The sequence below is a fragment of the Delphinapterus leucas genome, chromosome 16 (assembly GCF_059928025.1).
Source record: "Delphinapterus leucas isolate spDelLeu-1000000601 "Yukka" chromosome 16, BTC_Dleu_Yukka2, whole genome shotgun sequence".
Lineage (NCBI taxonomy): Eukaryota > Metazoa > Chordata > Mammalia > Artiodactyla > Monodontidae > Delphinapterus > Delphinapterus leucas.
This window is the reverse complement of record NC_143144.1, coordinates 67308613-67335622: the sequence shown is the minus strand read 5'-3', so window position 1 is coordinate 67335622 and position 27010 is coordinate 67308613. Positions and strand designations below refer to the sequence as shown.

Below are 27010 nucleotides of genomic sequence, written 5' to 3'. Positions count from 1 at the left end.
GTCTTTGATCGGCTCCATTTTGCCTTTGATGGTTTTCAGTTTGTAATTGAGGATTTTGTGCTTGCCATTAGTTCTGTTGACTTCATTGATCAAGTCAGTAACAAAATATCGATCCATACCACAGTCAGTGCTATAAACACCCAGTCAGTGCCATCAAAATCTGTTAAGTCAGGATGTGCCCAAATAGAAGCCAAATTCTATGAGGAAATTAATGATCTTGAAAGAAAATATACTGGCTGCTGTCATATAGTTGCTTTTTAAAATTCCAGATGCTCAGACTGTACTCCAGACTAATTAAATAAGTTCCCCAGGTAGTTCTTATGTGCAGCCAAGGTTGGAATACTGCTCCAAAGGATGTCTACGTTTTTGCTTGACTTTTAAAAATGTTAAATTGCTCAGAAATATGGTTCGGAAACACAGATTTATTCTGAAGCTCCTGAAAGACGTCATAATAACGTTTTCAGATGCTGGCAAGCTTATGAGGTCATAATAGGCTTCATTTTGAACCCAATGGAGGTATTGACATATAAATTTAGGTCAGATTAGATACTTCTGATCCCTCTTTTTCAAGTACATGAGAAATTATAGGCTCAGTAGGTCAGACAAAAGGAAAGGATGTCCCTCTGAAAAGTATTCAGAAGCATCTGTAATGCAGGGATCATGGACATGTTTGAATCATGAATAGGACCATTTCCATTGTCTCTCTCTTTGAGCACTTCTGTCTTTTGGAGACTTCTGAGTGGGAGCCCTGAGGCTAGCAGCTGAAGCTGCCCTTGCAGATTATGAATAAAATGGAGCACTTTTTCAGTGAGTCCCAAGAGTAGTAGTATGGTACCTCGTAGGGGAATCTGTTGGAGATAACCATAAAGACTGAGGCTTTTATAGCCTAAGGTGCTGGTGATGATGGAGAAGCAGCAGATAAAAATGCTAAAGAAAAAAACCAAAAAAAGGATCTATACCTAGCAGAGTACAAGCCACAGTGAGCCAGGGTGTAAATTCTTGAGGATAACCTGTAGTACAATAGCCTCAACGTATATTACTTACAGCATTGTACATTAGGATGTTTTTGGTTAAGTCAGGTATTTTTTATTTGTTTAAAAAATGGGTTGGCAAAATCCAAAAGTCTGACAACACCAAATGGTGGCTAGGATGTGGACCAGCAGGAACTTGCATTCATTAATGGTGGGAATGCAAAATGGTACAACCACTTTAGAAGACATTTTGGTAGTTTCTTGCAAAACCAAATATACTCTTACCATGTGATCCAGCAATTATGTTCCTTGGTATTTATCCAAAGGAATTGAAAACTTATGTCTACAGAAAAACCTGCAACATGGATGTTTTATTTTTATTCATAATCACCAAAACTTGGGAGCAACCAAGGTGTCCTTCAGTTTGTGAATGAATAAACAAACTGTGGTACATCCAGACAATGGAATATTATTCAGCAATGAAAAGAGATGAGCTATTAATCCATGAAGAGACATGGAGGAATCTTAAATGCATATTGCTAAGTGAAAGAAGCCTATCTGAAAAGGCTATATACTGTAAGATTACAACAATATGACTTTCTGGAAAAGGCAAAACTATGGAGACAGTAAAAAGATTAGTCATTCCAATGGATTGCAGGGAGGGGAAAGAAGGATGAATAGACTGAGCAGAGAGGATTTTTAGGGCAATGAAAACTATTAAACTATTAAATCATAATGATGGATACGTGTCATTATACATTTGTCAAAACCCATAGAGTATACAGCACCAACAGTGAACCCTAATGTAAACTGTGGACTTCGGGGGATCGTGATGTGTCAATATAGATCATCAGTTATGACAAATGTACCACTCTGGTACTTAACTAGTCATTGAGTGGCGTGGAGCAGTCTGGTTTTGGTACAAACTCTCCTGTTGTTGCAGACAGCAGAATGGCTCCAAAGGTAACTTCGGAGCTGCTTCGGCAGCTGAGACAAGCCATGAGGAACCTGGAGTATGTGACAGAACCAATCCAGGCCTACATCATCCCGTCGGGAGATGCCCACCAGGTACTGAGTGGAGATGGGCTGGTGATGGAACTCGTCAGCCCCTCGTTTCTTTTTATTCCTTTCCCTCAGCCCCAATGTGTTTGTAGGATTCAAGTTGTCAACCTACATCTAAGCATGTTCTCCAGGGCTAGGCACAGGGACCTGTGTCCAGTAGAGTCTCACTGAATGCTTATTGATTTGGCCCTGGCTTCCTTATTTCCAGTGTATATAGCTAGCTTTCAATAAATTGTGGAAGAATTAGGAGATAAACGAAGGGGCAGAAGTCTGGACCTCTCTGTTGCTGATGCACTTTACCCCATCTCCTTTGCCACACCATGTCCCCAGCAGAATTGTCTGTCCTACCTCCCTTCTCCCCATCCAGACTATCCTGTCCCACTGGCACAGCCAGAAGGGCAGCCAGAAATTCATCCTGGATCTCCACTCTAGCAGGTTTTAGGGATGATTCTGTATATTACCCCCGTCATCCCCCCAGCCACCGCCTTTGGTGGAAGCATTTCAATAAGTGCCCTCTATATCTGAGAACACGAGTGATTTAATTATGGGAGAGTCGGGTTTAGAGAGGTGGAGACTGCATGTGATGGGCCTGAAAAGCAGAGGACGAAAGGATTCTAGGATTTACTTTTTTAGCTCATTGAGTCAGCAGGTGTTTGGATGCCTACACCATGGTCATGGTACTGCAGGGTTACAAAGACGAATTTAAGTTTGAATTCCTGCCCTCCCTGTGTTTACGGTTTAGTAGAGACCTGAGATGGTATACAAAGTGCTATTCTTCCATAGGGTCACCTACACATATACTTTTTATAGCCTTTGTTTATGTGCACTGCCTTAGGTATGGTACATGACACAAAGATGAGAATGGTCCTGGTCTCAAGAAGCAGGCAGTTTAGTGATGGAGTTAAGATATGCATACACATGTCTATATTGCAAGGTGGAATGTGGATGTTACATCAAGAAAATCTGGGCAGAGGGCTGTGAATGTTTGAGGGTAAGAGGGGAGGGTGATGGAAGGCTTCATGGGCACGGGAGGCATGTGAACTTGGCCTTGAAGGACGCATAGAGTTGGGTAAATAGAGAAGGGGGAAGGGATTCTAGATAGAAGGATTAGTAGGAGCAAAGGCAGAGAAGCAGGGAAGCTTAGAGTGCTTTTCAGAAACAAGGTGGTAAGTTCCTCTGGCAAAAGCCTAAGGAAGTAAAAAGCAATAGTCAGAAATACTGGTGTTCTAGAATTCTTTAGTTGCAGGCAATAGAAACCACCTTGAAGTACTTTGAGCAATAAAAATACTGCTTTATAAGGACTTAGGGGCAGGGCCACTGCACTGGCACAACTCCAGGTTGTGAATGGTACTCTCTGGAGTTATCCCTCAGGTAGGATGTCCCATGGAACCTGAAGGCAGGGTGCAGCTGGCGCCCCCTAGGAGGACTGGAATGGGAGGGGTTTCAGCTCTTGCTGCAGATAAGTTTCTTTCTGTCTCAGGCAACAAGGTAGATAGTGAATAGATGGCCACCCCACAGTTTCTGCATATATATCTCTTTATCTGTTACTTTCAAGATACCAGATTGAGCCAGAACCTTAATTCCAAATCCAGAGTCCTGGGTGAGAACTTGATCAGTGTAGTAGCTTGGTGTTTACCCTTGGTCACTGTGAGTGTATAAGTACGTGTGTGTGTGTGTGTGTGTGTGTGTGTGTGTGTGTGTGCGTGCTCACATGTGAGATCACGTGTGGCACTGACATGACTGATGAGGGTCTGCCATGATGGAGGGGGTGGCAGATAAGGGTATTACTGTAAGCTGAAGCTAAGTTCCCCAAAGAGGTCCACTCTAGCTGACCTCCTTTCTGCCCCTCCTCCAACGGTGGCAAACCATATTGTCGTGACAATATCAGGCCAGTGTTAACCTGGGGACAGCATCAAGATTGGACCCCTGCTTGGAGGCACAGGAGATTTCCTGGCCTCAGGAGCAAATGAAGGGCTGAAATGAATAACCAAAGGGATTGGACAATTTGAGGCAACAGCACGACATTCAGGATATTTTGATGTTTAGAACAGAATTTCCCAAACCATATTCTACAGCATTCCTGTTGTGTTTTTTTTTTTTTTTTTTTTTTTTTTGCGGTACGCGGGCTTCTCACTGTTGTGGCCTCTCCCGTTGCAGAGCACAGGCTCCGGACGCGCAGGCTCAGCGGCCATGGCTCATGGGCCCAGCCGCTCCGCGGCATGTGGGATCTTCCCAGACCGGGGCACGAACCCGGGTCCCCTGCATCGGCAGGTGGACTCTCAACCACTGCGCCACCAGGGAAGCCCTCCTGTTGTGTTTTGTAAGGTGTTCTGCAAAAAATGTAGTCAGGGGTCAAGAAAATAGTGAAATGAGCTGAACAGTTCCTTTTTTTTTTTATTGTGGTAAAAAAAACTTAACATTTAACTATTTTTCACACCACTGTACAATGCATCAGTGTTAACTGTGTACACATAATTGTACAGCAGATCTCTAGAACTTTTTCGTCTTACAAACCTGAAACTACAGCCACTGAACACCTCTCCCTGTCCCTGCCGACTGCCATCCTACTTTCTAAGAATTTGACCACCTTAGGTGCCTCATCTAAGTGGAATCATGCAATATTGTCTTTTGGTAACTGGCTTATTTCACTTAGTGTAATGTCCTCAAGATTCATCCATGTTGTAGCTTATGACGGGATTTCCTTCTTTTTTAAGGCTAAATAATAATCCATTGTATGTATATACTACATTTTCTTTATTCATTTGTTTATGAACATTCAGGTTGCTTCCACCTCTTGGCTCTTGTGAATAATGCTGCACTGAACATGGATCTGTAAATGTGTGAGCTCTTGTTCAGTTCTTTTGGATATATACCTGAAGTGGGATTGCTGGATCCTATAGTAATTCTATTTTTAATTTTTTCAGGAACCTCCATACTGTTTCCCATGGTGGCCATGCCATTTTACATTTACCCCAACAGCGTACAAGAATTCCAATTTCTTTACATCCTTACCGACACTTGTTATTTCTTTTTTTTGATGGTGGTGTCCTAATGGATATGAGGTAATATGTCGTGGTTTTGACTTGTATTTCCCTGGTGATTAGTGATGTTGAGCATCCTTTCATGTGCTTGTTGGCCATTTGTGTATCTTCTTTGGAGAAGTGTCTATTCAAGTCCTTTGCCCATGTGAACAGTTTCTTAACTGTAGGATTTCTCAGGGCCTTTAATATCTGAGTGTGCACTGTACAACTCTAAGGAACAGATGAAGTATTCAGCACTTTTCAGATTTAAATGTCCATGGAATTTCCACAGTCATCTCAGGAGTGGGGTAGGGACTCTGTTCCATGGAATTCCTTAGTCTGTTGACCTTCAGTAGCACTTTTTGTACCACAGTGGGTTTGAACTTGCTCCTTGAAGACGTGAGAGGAAGCGGAGGTGTAAAGAGGAGAGGCCCCTGAAGATGAGGGTTTGGCAAGTAGAAGTGGTTGAAGGGGTGAAGGGGGAGGTGGGAGAACAATGTGTAAGTGTAGGAGAAGCAGCAGATCAGGCCAGAAAGGGGCTGTTGGCACGTGAGAAAGCCGAGGTGGCCGTGTACTGTAATGTTAAATTTAGTAGGTGGGGGGAGGTAAGGAGAGACTGGTGGGGTTTAGGGTGGGGCTTTGGTAACAGAATTCTTCCATTCACCTCTGTTCTCTAGATGAACAAGATTCACCAACTTCATAGGAACCAAAGTTTCATCTTGACTAAGCGCTGGATGAGTAGGTAGGGTAGCCAACATAGCTTGGGCCTGAGGAGGTGTAAGTAGCAGAGGAACTGGGCATCCCACCATTTAAGAAGGGCAGACCTTGTCCTTGTCCTCAAGGAACTCCTTTTTTCTTCTCCTGCCTGGGCACCTCTGATGGGCTCTTCCTTGCCTCCTGTCAGGCCCAGGCTTCAGCCTTTGGACTTGGGCCTCCTGTCACATGGATTCTCTGCTGGATTCACCAGTGGTATTTTTCATTCTCTGCCTTTCAACTGATTGGATGCAGCCCATGTGTATCGGTGAGGGCGATCTTTATTGGGTCTACCAATTCAAATGTTAATCTTTTCCAGAAACAACCTCACAGACACACCGAGAAATAATGTTTTACCAGCTGGCTATCTGGGAATCCCTTAGCAAGTCAAGTTGACAAATAACATTAACCCTCATAGCACTAGCACACTGTTTTCCGAAACTGGGTCTCTCCTTTGAAATGGTCTCACAGGCTGTTGTGGAGCAGCAGCCAAACTCCTACTAGTTCTGCTTTATTTATGAACCTTCACCTCTAGGTGAGGCCTCATTGTATGGAAAGATTTGACCTGTGAGTATTACTTGCAGTAACCTTTGAAGGTTTCCAGTTAAGGGTGTGCTGGAAGCTTTGTAGTGTTGGTATTTCAGTTTCAGTTTTCTTTTGCCTGGAGTTAGGATAAAATCTGTGTTTACTGGTAGGGGACATTCTTGTAGCCAAGCCAAGTTTATCTTGATGTTCTTGGTCCTGGGTGCTGTTCCTGAGCCAACTTTTTTTTGGTATCATAATGCTGGTTTTTGGTCTAATACCCTGATTGATGTTTTAAAATTCTGTCTTTGACATTAGGTGTGACCTAATAGACCCAAAGCAATTTCCTATTCAGCTTTGGGAATGGCAGCGACACTGGCCAAACCCCAGTGATGTTCCAGGCTTTCCCTCAGTGTTTCACCTCCTGCTAATGGATCTGGAATATCAGAATTGGATGGCTCCTCCCTAAAGGAGGAAGTTGAAGCTCTAATCCTGGAAAAATGTGTTTTCCAGCAACATCCTGAAAACACAAAAAGTTAAGCTTGCTTGATATGAGCTGGCACTTTTATTGCAGAAGTCTCTATTTGTTTAGGCTTCACAAACTTATATTCTTGTACTCTTGCTGTCCTCTTCTCTCTCACTTCCCTCCCCACTACCCCCCCCCCATTTTTCTTTTATAATCTTTGGTTATCATTTCTATTGCTGTAGCTTAGCCATCTGCCTTACAAGGCGGGGGAAGTTGTGTTTTGCTTGTCTGGTGCATATTTCCTGACTACCATATCAGGGCTAAGTATTGGGACAAATGTAAAAGGCAAGCAGTTAGCATACAGGTAAGCGTATGGGCTCCAGAAACTGTCTGGGTTCAGGTGGCAGGTTTGCCACTTAACTAGCTGCTTGACCTCGAGTAAGTTATACCTCAAACTCCTAAGTGTCAGGGAAACTCTCTGCATCTCAGCTCCCCACCAGCAAAAATGGGACAGTGACATATCTGTCTCTTAGGGCTGTTGTTAGGATCAAATGAGTTAATAGATATAAATGCTTAAAGCATGTCTGTCACCTAATAAGTCTCATTATATTAGCTGCTATTTCTGTTGTTGTTATTATTACTATTATAGAAATGAATGAGGGAAAATATTCCCTTAAAGAGGTTAAAGAGTAGATAGCCCCAGTCACAAATCTAACACAAAATGAGACTAGTAAATGTCATAGGAAAGAACTTAATCAGCACTGTCCAGTAGAAGTATATGAGGCACATATGTAGTTTTAACTATTCTAATAGCCATAGTAAAAATAAAGTAAAAAGAAACAGTGAAATTATTTTTAATAATACATTTTTTTTACCCCAGTATGTCCAAAATATTATCATTTCATCACATCATCAGTATAAAAAATCATTAGTGAGATAGTTTACATTTCTTTTTTTATACTGAGTCTTCAATTCCGGTATGTATTTCATTACAAAACATCTCAACTTGAATGTGGAATGTTCATTGGAAATATTTGATCTGTATTTAGATTTCATAAAATTTACAGTTGAAAAAGTGGCCTTACATACCAAAGTTGTTCTAAACATACTTAAAAAGTTTTGTGATAACTGAGCCTTGAGCATCAGTTTTAAAATTTATATTTAAATTAGTTGAAATAAAATCAGACATTTAGTTTCTCAGTCACATTAGCCACATTTCAAGTGCTTGGTAGCTACATGTGTCTGGTGGCCTCTCTAATGCTAAGCACAGATTTAAAGTGTGGACTGAACTCATAGGTGAGAGGGAATATTTTAAGCTGGCAGGGTCAAGGAAGGCTTCATGATGGAAATGCATTTAAATTGGAATGTGAACAGGTAGAATTTGGGTGCTTATAGGTAGAGAGGTGCAGGAAATACCATGGGCAAATCCATGGAAGTAGGAGAACATGAATAATGATAACCCTAAAGAAGAAAGAATAATAGGGTCTGGTCAAGGCCACTCAGGAGCCACCAGAGTCAGGAGTTTAGGTTTCTGTTACACAGTAGGGACCCACTGAAGGTCTTTGAATAAGAGAGTGACACGATCAATCAACGGGAGCAGTGTTCAGCGTGGATTGGAGAAGGGAGACACTGGGAACTGAGAAGCCTGTTCCGAAGCCAGTGCAGGATCCCAGCGTCGGGGTACAGAGGGCCTGGACTTGGGTGCTGGTCTTAGGAGCAGAGAAGAAGGGAAGGATTTGGAGGAGAAGCGGTAGATAGATTGAGCGAGGACCTTGCAGGCAGATGACCGAGGGAACTGGGAAGTTTGGAAGCTGAGAGGGTTTGTGGTGCCATCCAAAGAAAGAAATGAGAAGCCCGACGTTCCTTGTTTCAGGTTCTGTGGAGAGGAGGGCCCTCGTTGGGATGACTGTTAAGTGGGACTCTGGGTCCTTGCCAGGACTGTGAGGACAGGAAGTGCTGGCTTTGTGTGTGACCTGCTGCAGGAGCCTCCTCAGTAATAGAGAGGCTGCTGTGCTCTGGGGCTCTTGTTCCTGTTTCGTTTCAGGCTAGATTCAGGGTTGATGGAATTTCTCCTACGGGTTGGGGAGGGGGAGGGTGTTAGAGAAATGGAGAGGAGTCTTGAATTCTGTCCTTTGTGTACTTTCCAAAGCACAAATACACACACCCACACACTGTTGCATGTTGGAGACAACACGCACCCCGAATATGTAATTGTGCAAGGACTTGGCACTCCAGGGGTCTGCTCCTCTCTGTCCCTTCGACTCTAAGGTTTTTTTCTTTTAAAATCAGAACAATGGTTGTAGTATTAATGAGTTTGGGCCCGGGGGGGACTTTTTCAGGGAGGAAGTGTCCATTCTCTCTTGTAATCTGGGTGTTTTCTTGTACCTTCTAAGCCAAATGTTGGGACTTGCGGGCACGACTGGCCCCAAACCAGGAGAATCATTGGCTGGGGCCAGAACTGAACTGGCCCCACCTTTGAGAATTCCGAACTCTTCATCCTCCCCCTCTGTGAGGCCCCTCGTCTGCTTTTGGGCTCAGCTTAGTCCACAGATCCCATCCTTGTGGGGGCGGCTCTGCCACCTTGAGCTTTTGGCTGTGTTTATGGTTCCTCCTTCTGGAAGACATGACTCCAATTTTCCGAAACTCTTTTTGATTCTACTCCCATTCCTCCAGGAGCTGGCTTCCTGTTTTTATTTCTTAAATAGGCTTTCTCCTGGGGTGGAGGTAGTGATTTTTATCCCGGAGTGATTTTATTCACTGTATTAATTAGAGTAACACTAGCTGTGGTAACACATCTCAAAGTTTCAGTGACTGTATTGCAGAGCCTCATTTCTTGTTCATGTAGCAGTCCAGAGTGGGTGTTCCTGGTTGGTGGGTGACTTTCTTCCACTAGGAAGAAGAGTGATTCAGGGATCCAGGCACTTTCCATCCATGTGATGCCACCATTCCAGCTGGAGGAAGGGAAGGAGTATGGAGAGGGTGCGTCCATCTTTAACTGCCCTGACTCAGGTATCACTTCCCACCCTTTTTCTGTTGGTGAGAACTAGTCATGTGATCCCGCCTAGGTGCAAGGGGGCCTGGGAAATGAAGTCCTGGATGGGAAACCAACCGCTCTTCAGTGACTTTACAGTAAGGAAAGGGCGTGAATCTTTGGGCAGCTATCCATTTTTCCCACATACCTTGACTTGGTTTCATTTAAGAGACAAGAAAGCCAGTAAGTGGGGGAGCCAGGCTTGAACATAGGTTTGATTCCTGCATGTAGGAGACATCTGTTATGTGGTTGATGAAGGTAGAGGTGAATGGGGGGCAGTTGCTTGGCAGTGTGGCAAAGGCATGGGCTTTTTTTTTTTTTTTTTTACGGTACGTGGCCCTCTCACTGTTGTGGCCTCTCCCATTGCGGAGCACAGGCTCCGGATGCGCAGGCTCAGCGGCCATGGCTCACGGGCCCAGCCGCTCCGCAGCATGTGGGATCTTCCCGACCGGGGCACGAACCCGCGTCCGCTGCATCGGCAGGCGGACTCTCAACCACTGCACCACCAGGGAAGCCCAGGCATGGGCTTTTGAAAGTCAGACCTGAGATCAGATCTCGGCTCTGCCACTTAGAGCAGTGGTGTCTTGGTTGGGGGGGGTGGTGGTAAGTAAGTAATTTACTTCTCTGAGCTGCTGATTCTTCTTTTTTTTTTTTTTTAAGTCTGTAAATGGGAAGGATGCTACCTTCCAGAGCTGCTGTTGGGGTTAGAATTAGGGGACATGAAGATAGTTATTGGCAAGTAGTCAGTCTTAGCCAGTATTATTTGTTATCATCACCCAAGGTGGGGAGCATGGATGAATGCCACTGTGGATGGTTTGGTAAAATTCAGAGGTGTGGGAGATCTCTGAAAGCTGGCTGGGTCAGAAAGCTTTGTGGAAGAGGGCATGTTTGAGCTGGATTTTGAGACATGGCTGAGGCTTTTTTTTTTTCTGTAGTTTACTGATATGCTTTATTTGGCTGTGTGTTATTTAAATTGTTTGAATTAGATGCCAACGTTTAAAAATTGAGTGATCTCTCACGAACATACATATATTTAGCTTTTCCTGAAATACTGAAGGTTGGCAACACGTGGTTCACATTCCAGCATGACAGGAATCAGAGCTGAGTGGGAGCAGCCTCTTGTCCTGCTTTACTCATTTCGTTTACCTGCCTGTACCCTAGGGCTTTTGAGTTTGAAACCCCAGCTGTAATCCCTTCTGGCCTTTTTCCTGTTGGATAAAGCATTAGTTTCCTGTTGCTGCTGTGACAAACTTAGTGGCTTACAACAACACAAATTTATTATCTTACACTTCTGGAGGGCTGGAGTCTGCAGTGGTCAGCAGGGCTAAAGTGACTTCTGGAGGCTCTGGGGAGAATCCATTTCCTTGTCTTTTCCGGTTTCTAGAGGGCACCTGCATTTCTTGGCTTGTAGCCCTTTCTCTGTCTTCAAAGAGGTGGCCAAGGTCTTAACTACGGAGAAAGGTTCATCTCTCCTCCTGCTCTTCCTTTATTCTGCAAGTATTGGATGCGGGCCTAGTGTGTGTCACCTGTGCCCTGTACAGGGACAGTGACAAACAAGACAGACAAACACCCTGATCTCATGGGACTTACATTCTGGGGGGCAGGACAGTAACAGTGTAAAAGAGTCATTAAGAAGAGAAACATCTAGAAAAATGTACTGTACAGAGAGGTAGAAGAGGCTGAGTGGCTACTGTAGCTGGATAGTCTAGGCAAGCCTCTCTGGGGAGATGACATCTGACCTGAAATATAATGATGGGAAGGAGCCTGCCATGCCATGACCAGAGGGAGACTTTTATAGGCAAAAGGAAAAGCATGTGCAAAGGCCTTGAAGCAGGAATGAGATTGGCAAGCACGAGGAGCAGAAAGCAGGCGGTGTGGCTGGAGCAGTGTGAGTGGGAGGACTGTGGGCGGAGAGCAGGGCCAGACCAAGCTATGCCTTGAGGACTGGCCTGGGGTTTGGATTTTATCCTAAGTGGGATGGGAAGTCATTGGAGGATTTTAAGCGGGATGCTAACATGACATATACACATTTTGAAAAGCTCCCTCTGAGTGTGTGTGAAGAGTGGATTGTAGGGACAGTGGTCCAGGTAGAGATGAGGGAGGCTTGGACCGGGACATAGTAGAGATGGAGATAAATGGACAGTTTTGGAGAAAAAAGCCAATGGCTGTGTTTCTTTTCGGCTTTTTCCTAGTATGCTAAGGCTTTGGCTTGTTTTAGGCCTTTTGCTGTTCTCTAGGGAGAATGTTCCCGGGCTTTGCCAGCTTCATGGCTGGGGGAAGAGTGGGAGGCCTGGGCCCAGTGCTTGTCTGGCCTCTGCTTAGCCAGTTGGTATGGAGGTGACAGCTTTGGTCAGTGATGTCTTTCTGGCATGTTGACCACTTAGGTCATGTCTAGACGTTCTTGCTCCACCCTCATCTCGATCCCAAACCAAACACATCCACCTGCTGTTAATTCCATCTCCCTTTGAAGAAACTCTTCTCCTGCCTTTGCTGAGAGGCAGCTCCAGGTAACCCCTGGGGGGACGTGAGCCTCCGCCCCGGCTTCCCCAGGTAGGGGTGGGGCACTCCTCAAGAGCTGTGTCCCTGCGTGCCAGAGCCCAGCCAGGCCGAGCCCCTCACCTGCCTCCTCACTGTGCGTCGGGTGGGAGAGCACCCAGCCAGGCGGACCTCCTTGTTGGTCCAGAGTGCCCCCTCTGTATTTTCCCCGTTGTGTACTCTGAGTTTTAGCACAAGGTTTTTTTTTGTTAACTGAGTTTTCCCAGCCTCTTAGCTGCTTTTTCACCACTCAGGAGGAAGAGATTAATATTGTCTCTTCTGTTGCATATACGCAGCACTCCCAGGTTTCTGGTGAGTTGTTTTGAACATTCACTTACTGTTCCTCACAACAGAACTAGGAGAAGGGTAGGAACAGACTCCCCCATTTTGGCCTTTTTTTTTTTTTTTCAGTCTTGCACTCACTAATTCCTGGGTCAATAAACAAAGGAGGGCTCTATAGTTCATAAATGATGCTGGAGGCCACTTCTTTTTATGTCGTTAGTGCTATCTGGTCAATGTTCCCTTGTGTTTTCGGGATCACACATTTGCTTGCCATTGTGTTCAGCAATCTGAAATGACCAGTTGTAGAAATGAGGAACTGAGGCTGAGAGAGGTGAGGAGACTTGTTGCAGACCACGTAGCTGGGCCTGCTAGAGGGCAGGTGCGACCCAGAGCTCTCAGAGCCCCTTCATCCTGCCATCATGATTCTTTCTGCTGATGCTGCCAGCACCTCTGTGGGTCATGGTCTTGTGACTGGTCTGAGGCTGCGATTGTGGCTGCCTTTGTGAAAGGGGCAGCTCTCATCCACGCGGCAGGACTAGAACCTGGGAGCCGTTTTCCCCTACATCATGTTGACTGTCCCAAAATGCCTTGGAGTCCAGCCAGCAGCCCCCTTCTCTATCCTAAGCATTCTTAACCCTGCCAAGTCCTTTAGCTCAGGAATAACCTGCTAACAGGAGAAGGAGCAGTGGCTCTGGTCTCGAGTAGACCAGATCCTGGCCCTGCTATTGATGTGTTGGTTGCTTAAAGATTCTGTGTTTGAACCTCAATTTTCTCATTTGCTATTGGTCTTATCCTGGAGAGTTATTTTGAGGATGGGATACGATGTGTTTTATGGGGGCAGCATGGCATAGGGCTTCAGAGTTGAGGCTCTGAAACCGCCCAGGTTCAAATCCTGCCTCTGCTACTTATTAGCTGTGTGACTTTGGACAAGTTACTTGACTCTCTGTGCCTCACTGGCTATTACCAGAAGTTACACAATGTGGCCTCATACCCTTTCCCCAGGAATGGGAACCTCTTACCTTCTTAGCCCTAATCCCATTCCATTCAGAGGCAAGGGATTATCGGCTGGGAAGGACCTGGATTTGAACATGATGTTTTTATTTTGCTGAAGCCTCCTGGGTTAGAGGAAGCATTTCCCTTTGTTCCCTAACAGGAAGGGACAGGGTCTGCGTGGGAGAGATTGGTGACACTGCCTTGCATGGAGGATACAAACAGGAAGTTCAGAAATAAGCTGATCTCTAAAGAGACTTAAGTTAGGGAATTATTGGCACATAAAACAGAAATTCGGGCTTTTGAGAAAAATAACAGATGCCTAAATGTCAGTGGCAAGGAAGGGAGAAGGCTATTGGTTTGTTTTTTGAGTGAGATCTCAGTGAGGAAAGAGCAGTTTTGATCTGTTTCTCTTGACTTGCTTTGTTCTCCAGATGAAAAAATTGAGGTTAAAGGGAACAGCCCTTTAGCCCGTAATTAATTAGGGTCTTCTGTAGTGTGCACTAATTAAAAAAAAAATGTTCAGCTCGCCTTTTCAGCTAGATTGGCAGTTCCTTGAAGGCAGGTGCCCAGCTTTTGCCGGCCTTTGCAGCCCTGCTGGGCCGAGCAGGAGTCGGCATGTGACTGATCAAGGTCCAATTCCTTGTCCTTTTTGTTTTCCAGAGTGAGTACATTGCTCCGTGTGACTGTCGGCGGGCCTTTGTCTCTGGATTTGACGGCTCTGCGGGTGAGTTTCTAAATTCTCTTTTTTCTTTTGGTACTTTTGTTTGCCTCTCAAAAATAACTAGAACCGGTTTCAGCCTGTGATATAGAACCAAAAAAAAAAAAATGCAAACCAGACGTCCCCATTGAGCCTCTGCAGAGCGGATGTGGTCCCAGCATCCCCAGCTCCTAAGCTTACATTTTAGTGTCTCTTTTCTCTATGCCTTTGCTTTTCAAATCTTAAAAAATGTTACTTAAAAAATATTTTTGAACTTTTTATTAACTGTAACATACATACAGAAAAGTGTATCAATTAACCTGAATACCCCTGTGTAACTAGCACTCCAAATAAGAAGTGGGACACTAATAGCATCCTGAAAACCCCCTCCTTAGCCTATTGGTCCTGTGTAATTGTCTAAGCACTTGACTTTTGGTTTCTCTGTTTTCAGTTTCAGCTTAAATAACAAAGATGAATGTTGAGCTACATTGTTGCCCTGCCCTAACTTTCCCAAAGCTGTTGTGCCCTTGAGTTTTAGGATGGGTTCCCCCCTTCAGACTCCCATCCTTGCTAGACTTGGTGCGAGCCCCTCTCCTCGCAGTTAGCGCACTGGTTCCGTTGATGTGAAAGGCACTTGAGGATTGGTTTTGGCTGACACCTCTGCTGAAAGCCCTGAGTTCTGCTGGGCCTGTGGGAACTGAGGGCAGATAGAGGTGGGAGGCATAAACTCCCGGCTGGTGACCAACTGCTGCATCACAATGAACACTGACAGCATCCAGGTGGTCTCTCTTGGGAAAGGTGAAACACCTCCTTTAGAGTGTCTGGTGGAGCAGATGGCTGCGATCACTGAGCAGATTCACCGCTATTTTGTTAATTACGAGACCCTTGTGGCCGCAGGTCCACAGACCTCTTTCTACTGGCCTTGACTCATGCTGTACAAGTGGGGTCCTTTCTGTGCAGGGACCAATACCCAGGCTGACTCAGGACTGTTTCTTTCAGAGCTTGGCCCACAGCTGGTTTTCAGTGGTATCATCTTTTCTTGCCTGGAGGTTCTCTTGGAGTTAAAGGCCCCGCTGCCCCACCAGAGGCCCCACCAGAGCGGTGGTGAGGCCACACGGGATCTGGTGCCCCTCACCGTGCTTGCCTGCCTGCTGCCGTTTTGTGCAGCTTCTAGGTGGTGGTCAGAAACCTTTCTCATCTCCTTGCTCCCCTGCTGTAGGCACAGCCATCGTCACAGAAGAACATGCGGCCATGTGGACTGATGGGCGCTACTTCCTCCAGGCTGCCAAGCAGATGGACAGCAACTGGACGCTCATGAAGATGGGTGCGTAGAGGCACAGCCATCTCAACTTTAGTTGGCCAGCTCTGGCAGGGGACCCTAGGCTCCTCAGGGCTTCTGGATCTTACCCCTTTTATGGGGCCACGGGCCCCTTTTAGAATCCAAGGTGTCTTAGTCTGCTCAGGCTACCAAAACAAAATACCATAGACTGGGTGGCTTAAACAACAGAAATTTACTTTTTCATTTCTGGTGGCTGGAGGTCTGAAATCAGGGTGCTTTTGTGGTCAGGTTCTGGTGAGAGCTCTCTTCCTGGCGTGCACACAGCCTCCTCCTCACTGTATCCTTACATGGCTATCTCTCTCTGTTCCTCTGCTTAGAAGGCCACCAGTCCTCCTGGATTAGAATTCTACCTTATGACTTCATTTAACCTTAATTACCTCCTAAACCCCCTGTCTCCAAATATAGTTACATTCAACGTATGAATTTTGAGGGGACACAGTCCAGTTCATGGCACAAGGAAAACCAAGAAAATGACATGCTGATATACACATACCATTGCGCGTTCAATTTTGGAAGATCCTGGTTCAGGATACTCATTTCAGTGAGGAGAAACTGAGGGCCAGAGAGGACAGTTGCTTTGCTGCAGCTCACATAGCTTGCTGTGCATTTGATTCATGCACTGGGGCCTTTCCGTTGCTCTTTGCTGCCTCATGATTCAAAGAGAGATAAAGGTAAGGGGCCATTGGCAACTGAAGCTAGGAAGCTCTCCCTCTGAGGATCCTGACTTGCTTCTGGCAGCTCAGCCATAGGGCAAGAGCATGGGTCTGGAATTTTCTTGGGCAAGTTGCTTCACCTTCAGTGCTTCAGCTTCCTCATATGTAAGGTGGAATAGTAATAGTAAGTACCACATAAAATGGTGAGGGTTAAAGAAATAGTATATGGGAAGCATAGAGCTCAGTGTTTATTGGATAATGATTGTGTGTGTGTGTGTGTGTGTGTGTGTACTCTTGTTTTTTCATTTAATTTTGTGCTGTGTTTTTCCTTGTCACTATAATAGTCTTTTGAAACATGATTTTAGTGGTTGTACAAAGGCCTCTGCCTGCTGAATTTTGAACTTGGACAATAGAAGGAGGCAAAAGGGGCTACCAGGGCTGAGTGAGGAAGAGAAGATGAGGCCAAATCCCTGGTATTTCTTGTTTGTAGTTGGAAGTAATGAGGAAATCAGGTTGTTGCCAGACTCATGGTTCACGGAACAGAGGGCTGTTGACGCTGAGTTGAGTTGACTCCAAGATCCAAGCAGTTAGCCTACTGAGGTAGTGTGTGTGTGTGTGTGTGTGTGTGTGTGTGTGTGTTTCACACACTCTCCACATATATAAGTGTTGTTTGTCTTAGGGAAGGAGGAATTAGGAACGTTTTTATCCTGGCAGTGGATTTATTTTAAATTTCCGTTTCTCAAAAGTCTTTTTAAAAATATAGAAACATCAAAGGTACAGGTGGTTGTTGCCCCAGTTGTTCTCCCTCTTCTCTCTCTCTCTCTCTGTTTCACACACACACACACACACACACACACACACAGGCACTTGGGGTTGTAGGGCTATTATAAATGGATAGGCCACTAGACCTTTAAACTTTTTGATTACATGCCTCTGTTGACGGTATATGCGCCCAGTCCATCTGTATTTCAAATACAAGCAAAGATTGATATCTTATTTTTTAAGAAAAATTACCAATGGAAGTCCTAATACTTTCTGCTTGTACCCCAGTGGATCATTCAGTGTGCCTCTGGGGTGTGGTCATCTCTCTCTGGGGCCTAAACTCCAGCTGTTAGATAAGTCAGCGCTTTGGGGGTCAGAGTGTCAGAGGAGCAAATACTGTCTGCCTGTCCTCTAAAACAGCCCAGCGGATGAGTTCTTCTCCCTTCCAAGCCCCTCTCTAGTTTCTGCCCTAAGCCCACCTCCTCACTGTCTCTCCTGTGTAGGGAGATTCTGGTGGGTGTAGTTGGGGAGTGGTTCATCCCTGGGGTTTTTGCCAAACATCTGTCTTCTAGGAGATGATATGACTTCATCCTGTGAAAGTTATACTAGGGGCATTAAAGAAACTTTGTTAGTAAGTGGCTTGTTTAGCGGTTTGAAAAAAATAGGAAAGAATCAAATAACAAAATAACAACTCAGTGCCAGCTTCTAGGCAGTTTTTTAGAACAGATTCATGAGCTCATTTCTTTTTTTTTTTTAATATTTATTTATTTGTTTGCTTTTTTTGGCTGCATTGGGTCTTAGTTGCAGCACGCGGGGTGTTAGTTGCGGCATGTGGGCTCTTTGTTGCAGCGTGGGGGCTTCTCTAGTTGTGGCGCTCAGGCTCCAAAGCACGTGGGCTCTGTAGTTTGTGGCACACAGTTTCTCTAGTTGAGGCGTGTGGGCTTGGTGGTTGTGGCGCTTGGGCTTAGTTGGCTTGGTGGTTGGGGCACGTGGGATCTTAGTTCCCCGACCAGGGATCAAACCCACGTCCCCTGCATTAGAAGGCGGATTCTTAACCACTGGACCACCAGGGAAGTCCCATGAGCTCATTTCTTTACAAACCTTTGAACTTCCCTTCTGTGGTTATGTGGTTATCAGTACTCGCTAGGGAGAATGGTAAAACAGTACTATTTCAGAATATGTGAACTCTTGCTCTTAATATTTTCTCAAAATGTTAGTTGTTTAGCAAAAATTTGATGAAAAAAGTATACATCTGAAACATACAAGATACTGGGTCGAATTAAAGAAAAACGGGGATATAAAAATAACTTTAGTTCCTTTTTTGAAGCTTATTTGGTGTCCTATGACTGTTTGCTCTTGGTAGTTGGGAAGCCCAGGGAGCCAGTTAAAGACACGATGTTGGGTTCCTGTGTGTCCCTCTTACAGTCTTTGGATACGTTTCTCTGCTGCCAGTCAGGCCTGGTTGTCTGGAGGGGGCCTTCAGTCTGCAATGCTGCCTTACAGATAAGGGGAGGGCACTGTGGTGTGTGTTCCCCTTACCTGGTGTGCGATGTAAGGGAGGCTCCCAGCTCTAGCCTTCACCATATCACCACCCACCCTCTCATCACCAGTAGTGGTAAAGTGACCGAAGGCTGATACAAGACGATCTTCACGATGACACCATGTACCTGTATTGCAGCGATTCCTGGGATGCCTTTTTACCAGGGGTCTAATGAAAATCCTGTTTCTTTTTTTCTTCTGTCTCACCCATTCCTTATATACCATCTTACTTTATGTTTTCCTTTTATAGCATCTTACACTTTTCATAGTCTTCCAGGATTAAGGGAAGTTCAAATTTTCCAAGTGCTGTCAATTCTCTTTGAAGAAGGTGCTTAATAAAGACCCTGCTATCATGATGTTGGTGAATTGCCTCCTTCTGGATAGGACAATGAGCTTGGGTCCCCTGGGAATTGTTTCTCATCAGTTCTTCCCTCTGTAGGTCTGAAGGACACACCAACTCAGGAAGACTGGCTGGTGAGCGTACTTCCTGAAGGATCCAGGGTTGGTGTGGACCCACTGATCATTCCTACAGGTGAGTAAGCATAGGCCCTTTCATCTTGGGTGAGGAAGTGAGTTCTAGAGGCCTCTCCATCCTCCCTGTTTGCTTGTGGGTTGTGGAACATTTGGGGGCTCAGCATGATTTGATGTCACAACAAAGGTCAAGGTGAGGAGAAGAGTTAGCACAGGGCCACAGGATAGCCTTTCAGAAGGTGCCAGGCTCTCAAAGCCCTGCTGCCTGTAAAGGGTGTTCAGTTCATAGCTAGACCACGTGTGTTTCTCCTCAGATTACTGGAAGAAGATGGCCAAGGTTCTGAGAAGCGCTGGCCACCACCTAATTCCTGTCAAGGAGAACCTTGTGGACAAGATCTGGACAGACCGGCCTGAGCGTCCGTGCAAGCCCCTCATCACACTGGGCCTGGATTACACAGGTCAGAACCACGGCTGTGCCCAGAAGGCCCCCGACCATCGGCCCCTTCACCTCAACGAAAGTCCTCTGAATCCAGGTCGAGCTTGAGCTGACTGGAGGATTTTGCCCCGCCCTGGCACGTGGGGCATTTGATGCAGCAGGAGTTCAGTTTGTTTCCACAGTTGCCACCTACTTGCCACCTACTTTGGCATAGTTTATTCTTGCAAAGCTCCTCTGGGCAGACCTGTGGGTGCTGCTGAGATGGCTTTTTTACCATTCAGTTGCTAACTGCCCCTCTAACGTGTCTAATATTGGAAACAGACTACAGGTTTCTTTTCTTTGTTTGATTTAGTCACCTTGAGAGTTTTATTTCTTTATTTAAATTTTTTTCCTTCTCATATTTATTAATCCACAATCAGTGTCAACAGCTGATTGGGTTGTATACACACCCCAGCCTTAGCAGATTGTCTTTTGTTTTGTTTTTTTAAATTAATTTTTATTGGACTGTAGTGAGCCTAGAGGTTTCTAGATTTCATTTCCTTTTCTTCTGTCAGCATTTGTACGTTTACCTTCCCAGGCGCCCTCCTTCTGTCTGTCCTCTGCTTTAGTAGCTTTGGGGTGTGGGTGGGTTTCTTTGGCTTGTGTGATAGTGGTGAGTGAGGAGCAAGTTCTGTGAACATTTTGTGGGAGATGAAAGTGTGATTTATGGAAGAGTGAGGAGCGCAGAGGGAAAGGCCTGGGAGGTGGGGCTGCAGGGGAGGGAGCCTTGCTGTAGAAACGGCAGAGGAGAGGTGGATGGGGGATGTCTGGAATGTAGGCACATTGCCCAGAGGGGTCCTGGGAAGAAAGCATTACAGCCCAGACTCTCAGTCAAGTTTTAAACAGCATTCCCGAGCTGGTCTTCAAAGCAGCGTTTAGTTGTGGGGACAGCCCCCAGCTTGCTTTCCTTGTGACACCCTCACCTGAGGGTATTACAGATTAGGGGGATGGGTCCAGTGAGTGGCCCAGGGTCAGCTCAACATTTTCCATCAGCGTGTTTTGAGTTTTGTTCAACTGAAGCAGAGGCTCTGACCTATTGCTTATAGAAGGGGGGAGAGCAGGTGTGGCTGGTAAAACTTCTGTTCAGCAGACACATGAGTGCCTGCTGTGTACAGGACACTGCTAGGTGCTGGGCGAATAAGACAGATGCCTGCTGTGTTCACAGGTGGCTGCGCCCTGCGTTACATATGCTGTTTCTTGCTGGGTGGTGGTGGTGGTGGTAGTGATGGGGTGAGCTCCTCTAGGACCCCAATTTCATCCTGGGGAGAGCAGGGAGGCCGTGGCTGTGTCTGACAGTGCAAGTGTGATTTGGAAGTGGTTGTCACACTGAGTCAGACTGTAGAGAATTCCTCGGTCTTAGCACTGAAGGGCAAGTCTCGTATCTCCAGGAATGTAAAGTGGTAGGTGATATTCCCCTGACATCTAAGACTCGGTGAGTTCTCTCTGCTGGGTAGTGTGTTCTCAAAGCTCCCTGTACAGAAGTGTAACTAATTGCTGGTTTTTTGGTGTTTTTAAAAAAAATTATTTATTTTATTTTTGGCTGTGTTGGGTCTTCGTTGCCTTGTGCAGGCTTTCTCTAGTTGCGGCAAGCGGGGGCTACTCTTCATTGTGGTGCGCACGCTTCTCATTGCGGTGGCTTCTCTTGTTGCAGAGCACAGGGTCTAGGTGTGCAGGCTTCATTAGTTGTGGCACACGGGCTCAGTAGTTGTGGCTTGCGGGCTTAGTTGCTCCAAGGCATGTGGCATCCTCCCAGACCAGGGATCGAACCCATGTCCCCTGCATTGGCAGGTGGATTCTTAACCACTGTGCCACCAGGGAAGTCCCACTACTTGCTGGTTTAATTGTCTGTCTTCCCTTCTAGACTGTAAGCCCCATGAGCTCAAGGACTGCGTGTAGCTCAGAGCTGTAACCACAGTGACCAGCATGGTACCTGCAGATATCTATGCCTGGGAAGTGTAGATGCTTCATAGACATTTGTTGGATGAACAAATGAATTACTTTTTCTTTGAGGTAGTCAGAGCTCTTGACAGTCAACTAGCTTAGAGTCACTTCTCATGTATGGGGCTTGAATCTGGGCCTCCTGTCTGCTCAGATAACATGCTCCCTGGGATATGGTGCTGGTTAAAAATGTTTGGAATGGGTTCTTTCACTTGGCTTCCGCAGGTCCCTGGGACCAGACCAGGGCTGGAGTCGCAAGTATGTTTGTTTCTTGCAGGCATCTCCTGGAAGGACAAAGTTGTAGATCTTCGGTTGAAAATGGCCGAGAGGAACGTCGTGTGGTTTGTGGTCACTGCCCTGGATGAGATTGCATGTGAGTGCTCTGGTTTCACTGTTGGGAAGTGTTACCCAGTCTCTGCATTGGTTCTCTGGGAATCTGTGTGTTCATGCAATTCAGCTTTCTGAGTGGCCAGGGAATAAGCAAAAGACTGTCACCAGTGGGGTATATGATATGCCGAGTAGGATGGAGAAGTAATTATAGGGAGTCGGGGAGGGGAATGTAGCTTGGTCTGGAGCTGTATTACAGCCAGGGGCTGATGTTAAATCTGTGATGATGTCCCTTTCTGGCCAGTCTACTCAGGACTGTGACATCTCTGAGGAGGGACATTTCCAACAAACTTTTGGTGCCTGTCAACATTCGTGTGTCTCTATGGGTATAGAAGTAAGATCACAGGAGATATTTTTTTCTTTATCCTTTTCCTGTATATCCCCAAGTTCTTCATAATGAGGATGTTCTAGAAATATTTCTACTTCAGAAAACTCAGGAACTGAAAGTTCTTCAACAAGCCTTTTGGTACAATAGCAGTTTTTTAATCTTTAGACCTTAAACTATCCCCATGGAATTGTTCAGTGCCTTCTAGAACCTGAAGGAATCTTCTTATTCTGTCTGCTATTTTCTGACTGGATTTGACCCAGGGTACCTGAGACAAGGCACTGCCTTATTCTTTGATTTTTCTCACTAGAGAAAGAAAGTTTACTGCACAGTGTCCTAGCTCTCTAATCCCCAGTTCCAAACTTTGTCAAGAGTGTCAGTGATTTATATCCCTAATTAACTAAATAACTTTAACGTTGGAGAAAATAACATATAAAGCTAATTTCTCTCCTTTATTATTAAAAAGACACACATTTCCATTGCGGAAAACCTGGAAAGTGCAGAGGAAGTAGAAAGAAGAAAAAAAATCACCTATAATTTCCTTACACGCAGAAAATCACAGTTAACATTCTGCACATTTGTAATTTTGTAGCTAGATTTTTTCCAGTGTATCGGGATACTCTAAGCATACATAAGCATAATTTTAAGTGAATATTAAATATCTCATCATATGGTTGTATCATAATTTACTTAACTATTCCCCTACATATGCCCTTTGAGTAATTTCCAATTTTCTCGTGATTTTGTTAACATCCATCAAAGTCTTGGTGCATCACAATCCATGTCTTAGTTTCTGATAATTTTCTTCCAGCTTCTGGTTGGCTTTAGAGGTGGTGTTATGGATTAGAGGGGGTGTGCATGGCAGGGCTTTTGACCATTTTGCCATGTACCTGCCGGAAAGGTTGCACAGGCGTGTGTGAATACACCCCTCTCGCCACACCCTCGCCAGCCCCAGGTGCTGTCATTTAAAAAGAGTGCTAGTTTGGTCTGATAGGTAAAACATGTTGCCTCATTGCTTTATTTTGCGAGGCCATGATGTTAAAATAGAGGCAGTGCTTTTTACGCCAGGGTCTTCTCTGCACTCTGATCCTCAGGAGAGCAAGCATTAGGCAGCTGGAAGTCCTCGGACGGGAGCTGTGCTCTCTGCTGGTCCCTCTAGTTTCTCCAACACGCAGTGACCTCACTAGACCCCCTGACACTGGCCAAGGCAGGTCCTCCACCCAGCCGTGGTTCCGGGTGGGCCGCAGGCTCGGGTTTCATTCGTGGGCTGGAGCCCTGCTGACTCACTGCTTTTGTTCCTCTGCCGGGAAGCCCCGCCTTCCTGGGGCTCTTGACCCTAGCACAGAGGGCCTCATCTGGCCTGCCTCATGGGTGGGTCTCAGTTTTTCTACTCTAGGTCATTCCCCTCAGAAGGGAGCGAGTGCTTGGCTCCGTCCCCTGTATTTGGGAGTGCCGGAGCGTTTTTCTGTGGCACGTCAGGCCTGCTAGGCCTGGCAGGTCACCGCCAGGTGGACCATTTCAACTCTTGTCTGGAGGGCATTTGTTGGGTTTTCTGACTAATAACTCTTCCATCCCCTTCTTGGGATGGTGATGCGGTAGTGTAAGAAACAGTTCTGGTGCCATCATTTGGCGGATATGAGCAACTGCAGCTCAGAGGTCGGACCAGGAAGTGAGGCTCCCAGCTTCTCTGAGAGATGCCGCCCAGTCCTTCCCTAGCGAGTGGAAGCTCTTCCCTTGCTCTACAACCTACCCCTTAAACTCTCACTCAGGCAGGTGACAGGAACTTTTTTTTTTTTTCAGGGCTGTTCAATCTCCGAGGATCAGATGTGGAGCACAATCCAGTATTTTTCTCCTATGCAATCATAGGACTAGAGACCATCATGTGAGTGTTGGCCTCGTGCCTGGAAGTCCTTCCCTGCAGCTCCTCGGAGCCCCAGTCGCCCCCTTCTGGCCCGAGCCTGCCAGCCTCGGCCTGATGTGCGCTAGTATGCTGCTTTTCTCCTGCCCTTTCCCTTTCCTGCCTCTCTTCCTTCCCCTTCTTGTCTTCCTTAACAATAGATAATTATTTATATCCTGCCTCTCCTTTAATCCTGAAAATGATTTGAAATCTCTGAAAGTCTCGGTAGTACTAGGAGATAAAAAAAATAGGTGGTCGAGGACATCAGAACAAAACTGGAGAGAGTGAGGTTAGTTCACAAAATTCCTGCTGCAAAGTCTTGTTCAGGCCATACATTTGATTCCAGGTTTCCTAGCAGCCAATGCCAAGGGGAATATGGGCTCTGTTATATAATCCTGGGTCCACGATGCAAATAGACCCAGTCATTTTGGAAGGTCAGAAGTGACACAGAAAAACCCCCTGAGCTGTGCCTTGTCAGTTTATCTTTTAAACTGCTGCTTGTGGCCAACCTGCCATTGCTCTTCTTATTTGGATGGCTTTCTGCATTCAGACAACATATTTATTGAGTGCCTGTTATGTGCTGGGGTCTCTGTTAGGTGTTGGGGTGAATGAGACAGACAGGGTCCTGGGTTAGAGTTGCAGAGATGAGAGGTTTCCTGAGGGCATTTGGGCACATAGTGGGCACTAACTTGTCATTGGAGTGGGTACGGGTGTTATTGGAGGGGCCTGACCTGGTCAGAGGAGGCTCTTGGGGAAAGTAATATTGAGTCAGAGATTAAGGGTACGTGTGGGTTAGCTAGGTGAGTAGGGGGCGAGGAGGAAGAGGAACGGTGATCTAAGCAGGGGAAGCAGCATTTTCAGAGGCTCTGGGCAGGAGAGAGCACAGTATGCGTGGAGGACCCAGAGTGGTCCAGTGTGGTTGGAACCTGGAGCGGGAAGCCGGCAGGTGGGCAGGGCCCCCACAAGGAAGGCCTTGTGAGCCAGGTTCAGGAGCTTGGGGCTTTTGTCCTGAGGATGCTGCGGAGCTTCTGAATGAGTTTTTCACACGGAACTACATGGTCAGGCTTGTAAATCATAAAGAATGTTATGATTGGAGTGAAATTATGGGGTGAATTATGATTGCTGCGAAAAATAGGGTGGATAGGGAAGACTGGAGGCAGGGAGACCAGTTAGGAGGCTGTGGTACTGATCCAAGTGAGAGACGGTAGTGACCTGAACCTGGGCAGCGACTGGGCCAGGCTACAGCGAAAGCTGGAGAGGTTTGAGGGGTGTTTAGGCTATAGGTTCAAAGATCTCAATGTAGGAGCGAAGGAGGAGCATCAAGGAGGAGAGTGCCCAGGTCCTGGCCTGGGGAGTGGGGTGGAAGGTGACGGCATACACAGGGCAGGGAGCGCAGTTTGGGGAGCAGGATTTGGGAAAGGCATGGAGGAAAGAGGAACTGCTTGGCTTGCATGCTGGGAGGTAGAGCCTGTCGCTTGTGTGTGGGTCTGTGTTCTCGTCCTCTCGCTCCTATGCCCGCCTTTTCTGTCACCTCACCTCTGGCCCCTCTGCAGGCTCTTCATTGATGGCGACCGCACAGATGCCCCCAGTGTGAAGGAGCACCTGCTGCTTGACTTGGGCCTGGAAGCTGAATACAGAATCCAGGTGCTTCCCTACAAGTCCATCCTGAGCGAGCTCAAGACCCTGTGCGCCAGCCTCTCCCCAAGGGAGAAGGTGTGGGTCAGCGACAAGGCCAGCTATGCCGTGAGCGAGGCCATCCCCAAGGTTGGTAGCCCCAGAGACCCATCTAAACCTGCCACTCCAGCTGCCAGGCCCTTTCCAGTCCTGGCATCGTGCGGCTTGTCTTTGAAGCAGAGGTTGTTCAGGCAGATTTCCAGGACTGGCTGTTGGGTCAGAGGTGTCGTCTCCCTGGATGAGCCCTTTGGGCTGGAGTGTGAGGCTTTTAGAACCCATTGAGTTCTGTGTTTTCCAAAACGTGACATGAGAGATGATTTTAGGTGGTACACATTCATACTTAGGTTTATTTAAATGTCTCTGTTTTAAAAGTGTTTTAACAGTTACAGAGAATGAACTAGTGGTTACCAGTGGGGAGAGGGAAGGGGGGAGGGGCAAGATAGGGATATGGGATTAAGAGGTACAAACTACTATGTATAACATAAATAAGCTACAAGGTTATATTGTATAGCAGAGGGAATATAGCCAGTATTTTATAATAACTTTGAATGGAATTTAACCTTTAAAAATTATGAATCACTATGTTGTATACCTCGCACTTATATAATACTGTATATCAGCTATAAAAAAAGTGTTTTAGTGTGTACTAGAAAAAAATATGATTAGTATATGAGACCATATATTATAAAAATTGTTTCTTAAGAGAGAGTTCAGTTCAGTAACCTATGTTGATTCAAAGATAGTCTAAAGAAAAGTCTTAGTGAATAAGGGTCCAGGGGGTAGCAGCTAGGGTAAGACCTGTGCAGGTGGTATGAGAGTATCTGAAGTTTGGGAGACACTACCCTACACCCACCTCTCCCACCACATTTCATAGTTAAGGAGACCTGAGGCCCAGGGAGGCTTTGGGAGTTGGGGATTTGTCAAAGGTCAAATGATACTGATAGCCCTGCCCTTGACTGAGCCCCTGCTGGGTGGTGCTAAGCAGCTGACACCTTCCCCCTCATTTTAACTGAGGCCTGGCACAGGAGTTCAAGGTACCTTACTTGTAGCCTTTTTTTTTTTTTTTTTAACATCTTTATTGGAGTATAATTGCTTTACAATGGTGTGTTAGTTTCTGCTTGATAACAAAGTGAATCAGTTATACATATACATATGTTCCCATATCTCTTCCCTCTTGCATCTCTCTCCCTCCCACCCGCCCTATCCCACCCCTCTAGG

General features: G+C 46.0%; 1 protein-coding gene across 3 annotated transcripts in view; it reads left to right on the top strand.

The window, feature by feature from the left end:
* Positions 1–27010, top strand: part of XPNPEP1 (X-prolyl aminopeptidase 1) — a 54831-nt gene that overhangs the window by 10565 nt on the left and 17256 nt on the right. For 2 of the 3 annotated variants that reach the window (XM_089898153.1, XM_022568811.2), the window contains exons 3-10: positions 1915–2039; positions 14296–14359; positions 15552–15656; positions 19065–19157; positions 19411–19554; positions 21787–21882; positions 24022–24103; positions 25672–25882. In XM_089898153.1, coding sequence (XP_089754279.1) covers positions 1915–2039; positions 14296–14359; positions 15552–15656; positions 19065–19157; positions 19411–19554; positions 21787–21882; positions 24022–24103; positions 25672–25882 — 920 coding nt within the window. The remainder of the gene's footprint in view (positions 1–1914; positions 2040–14295; positions 14360–15551; positions 15657–19064; positions 19158–19410; positions 19555–21786; positions 21883–24021; positions 24104–25671; positions 25883–27010) is intronic. The other variant, XM_022568812.3, reaches the window with a different exon arrangement.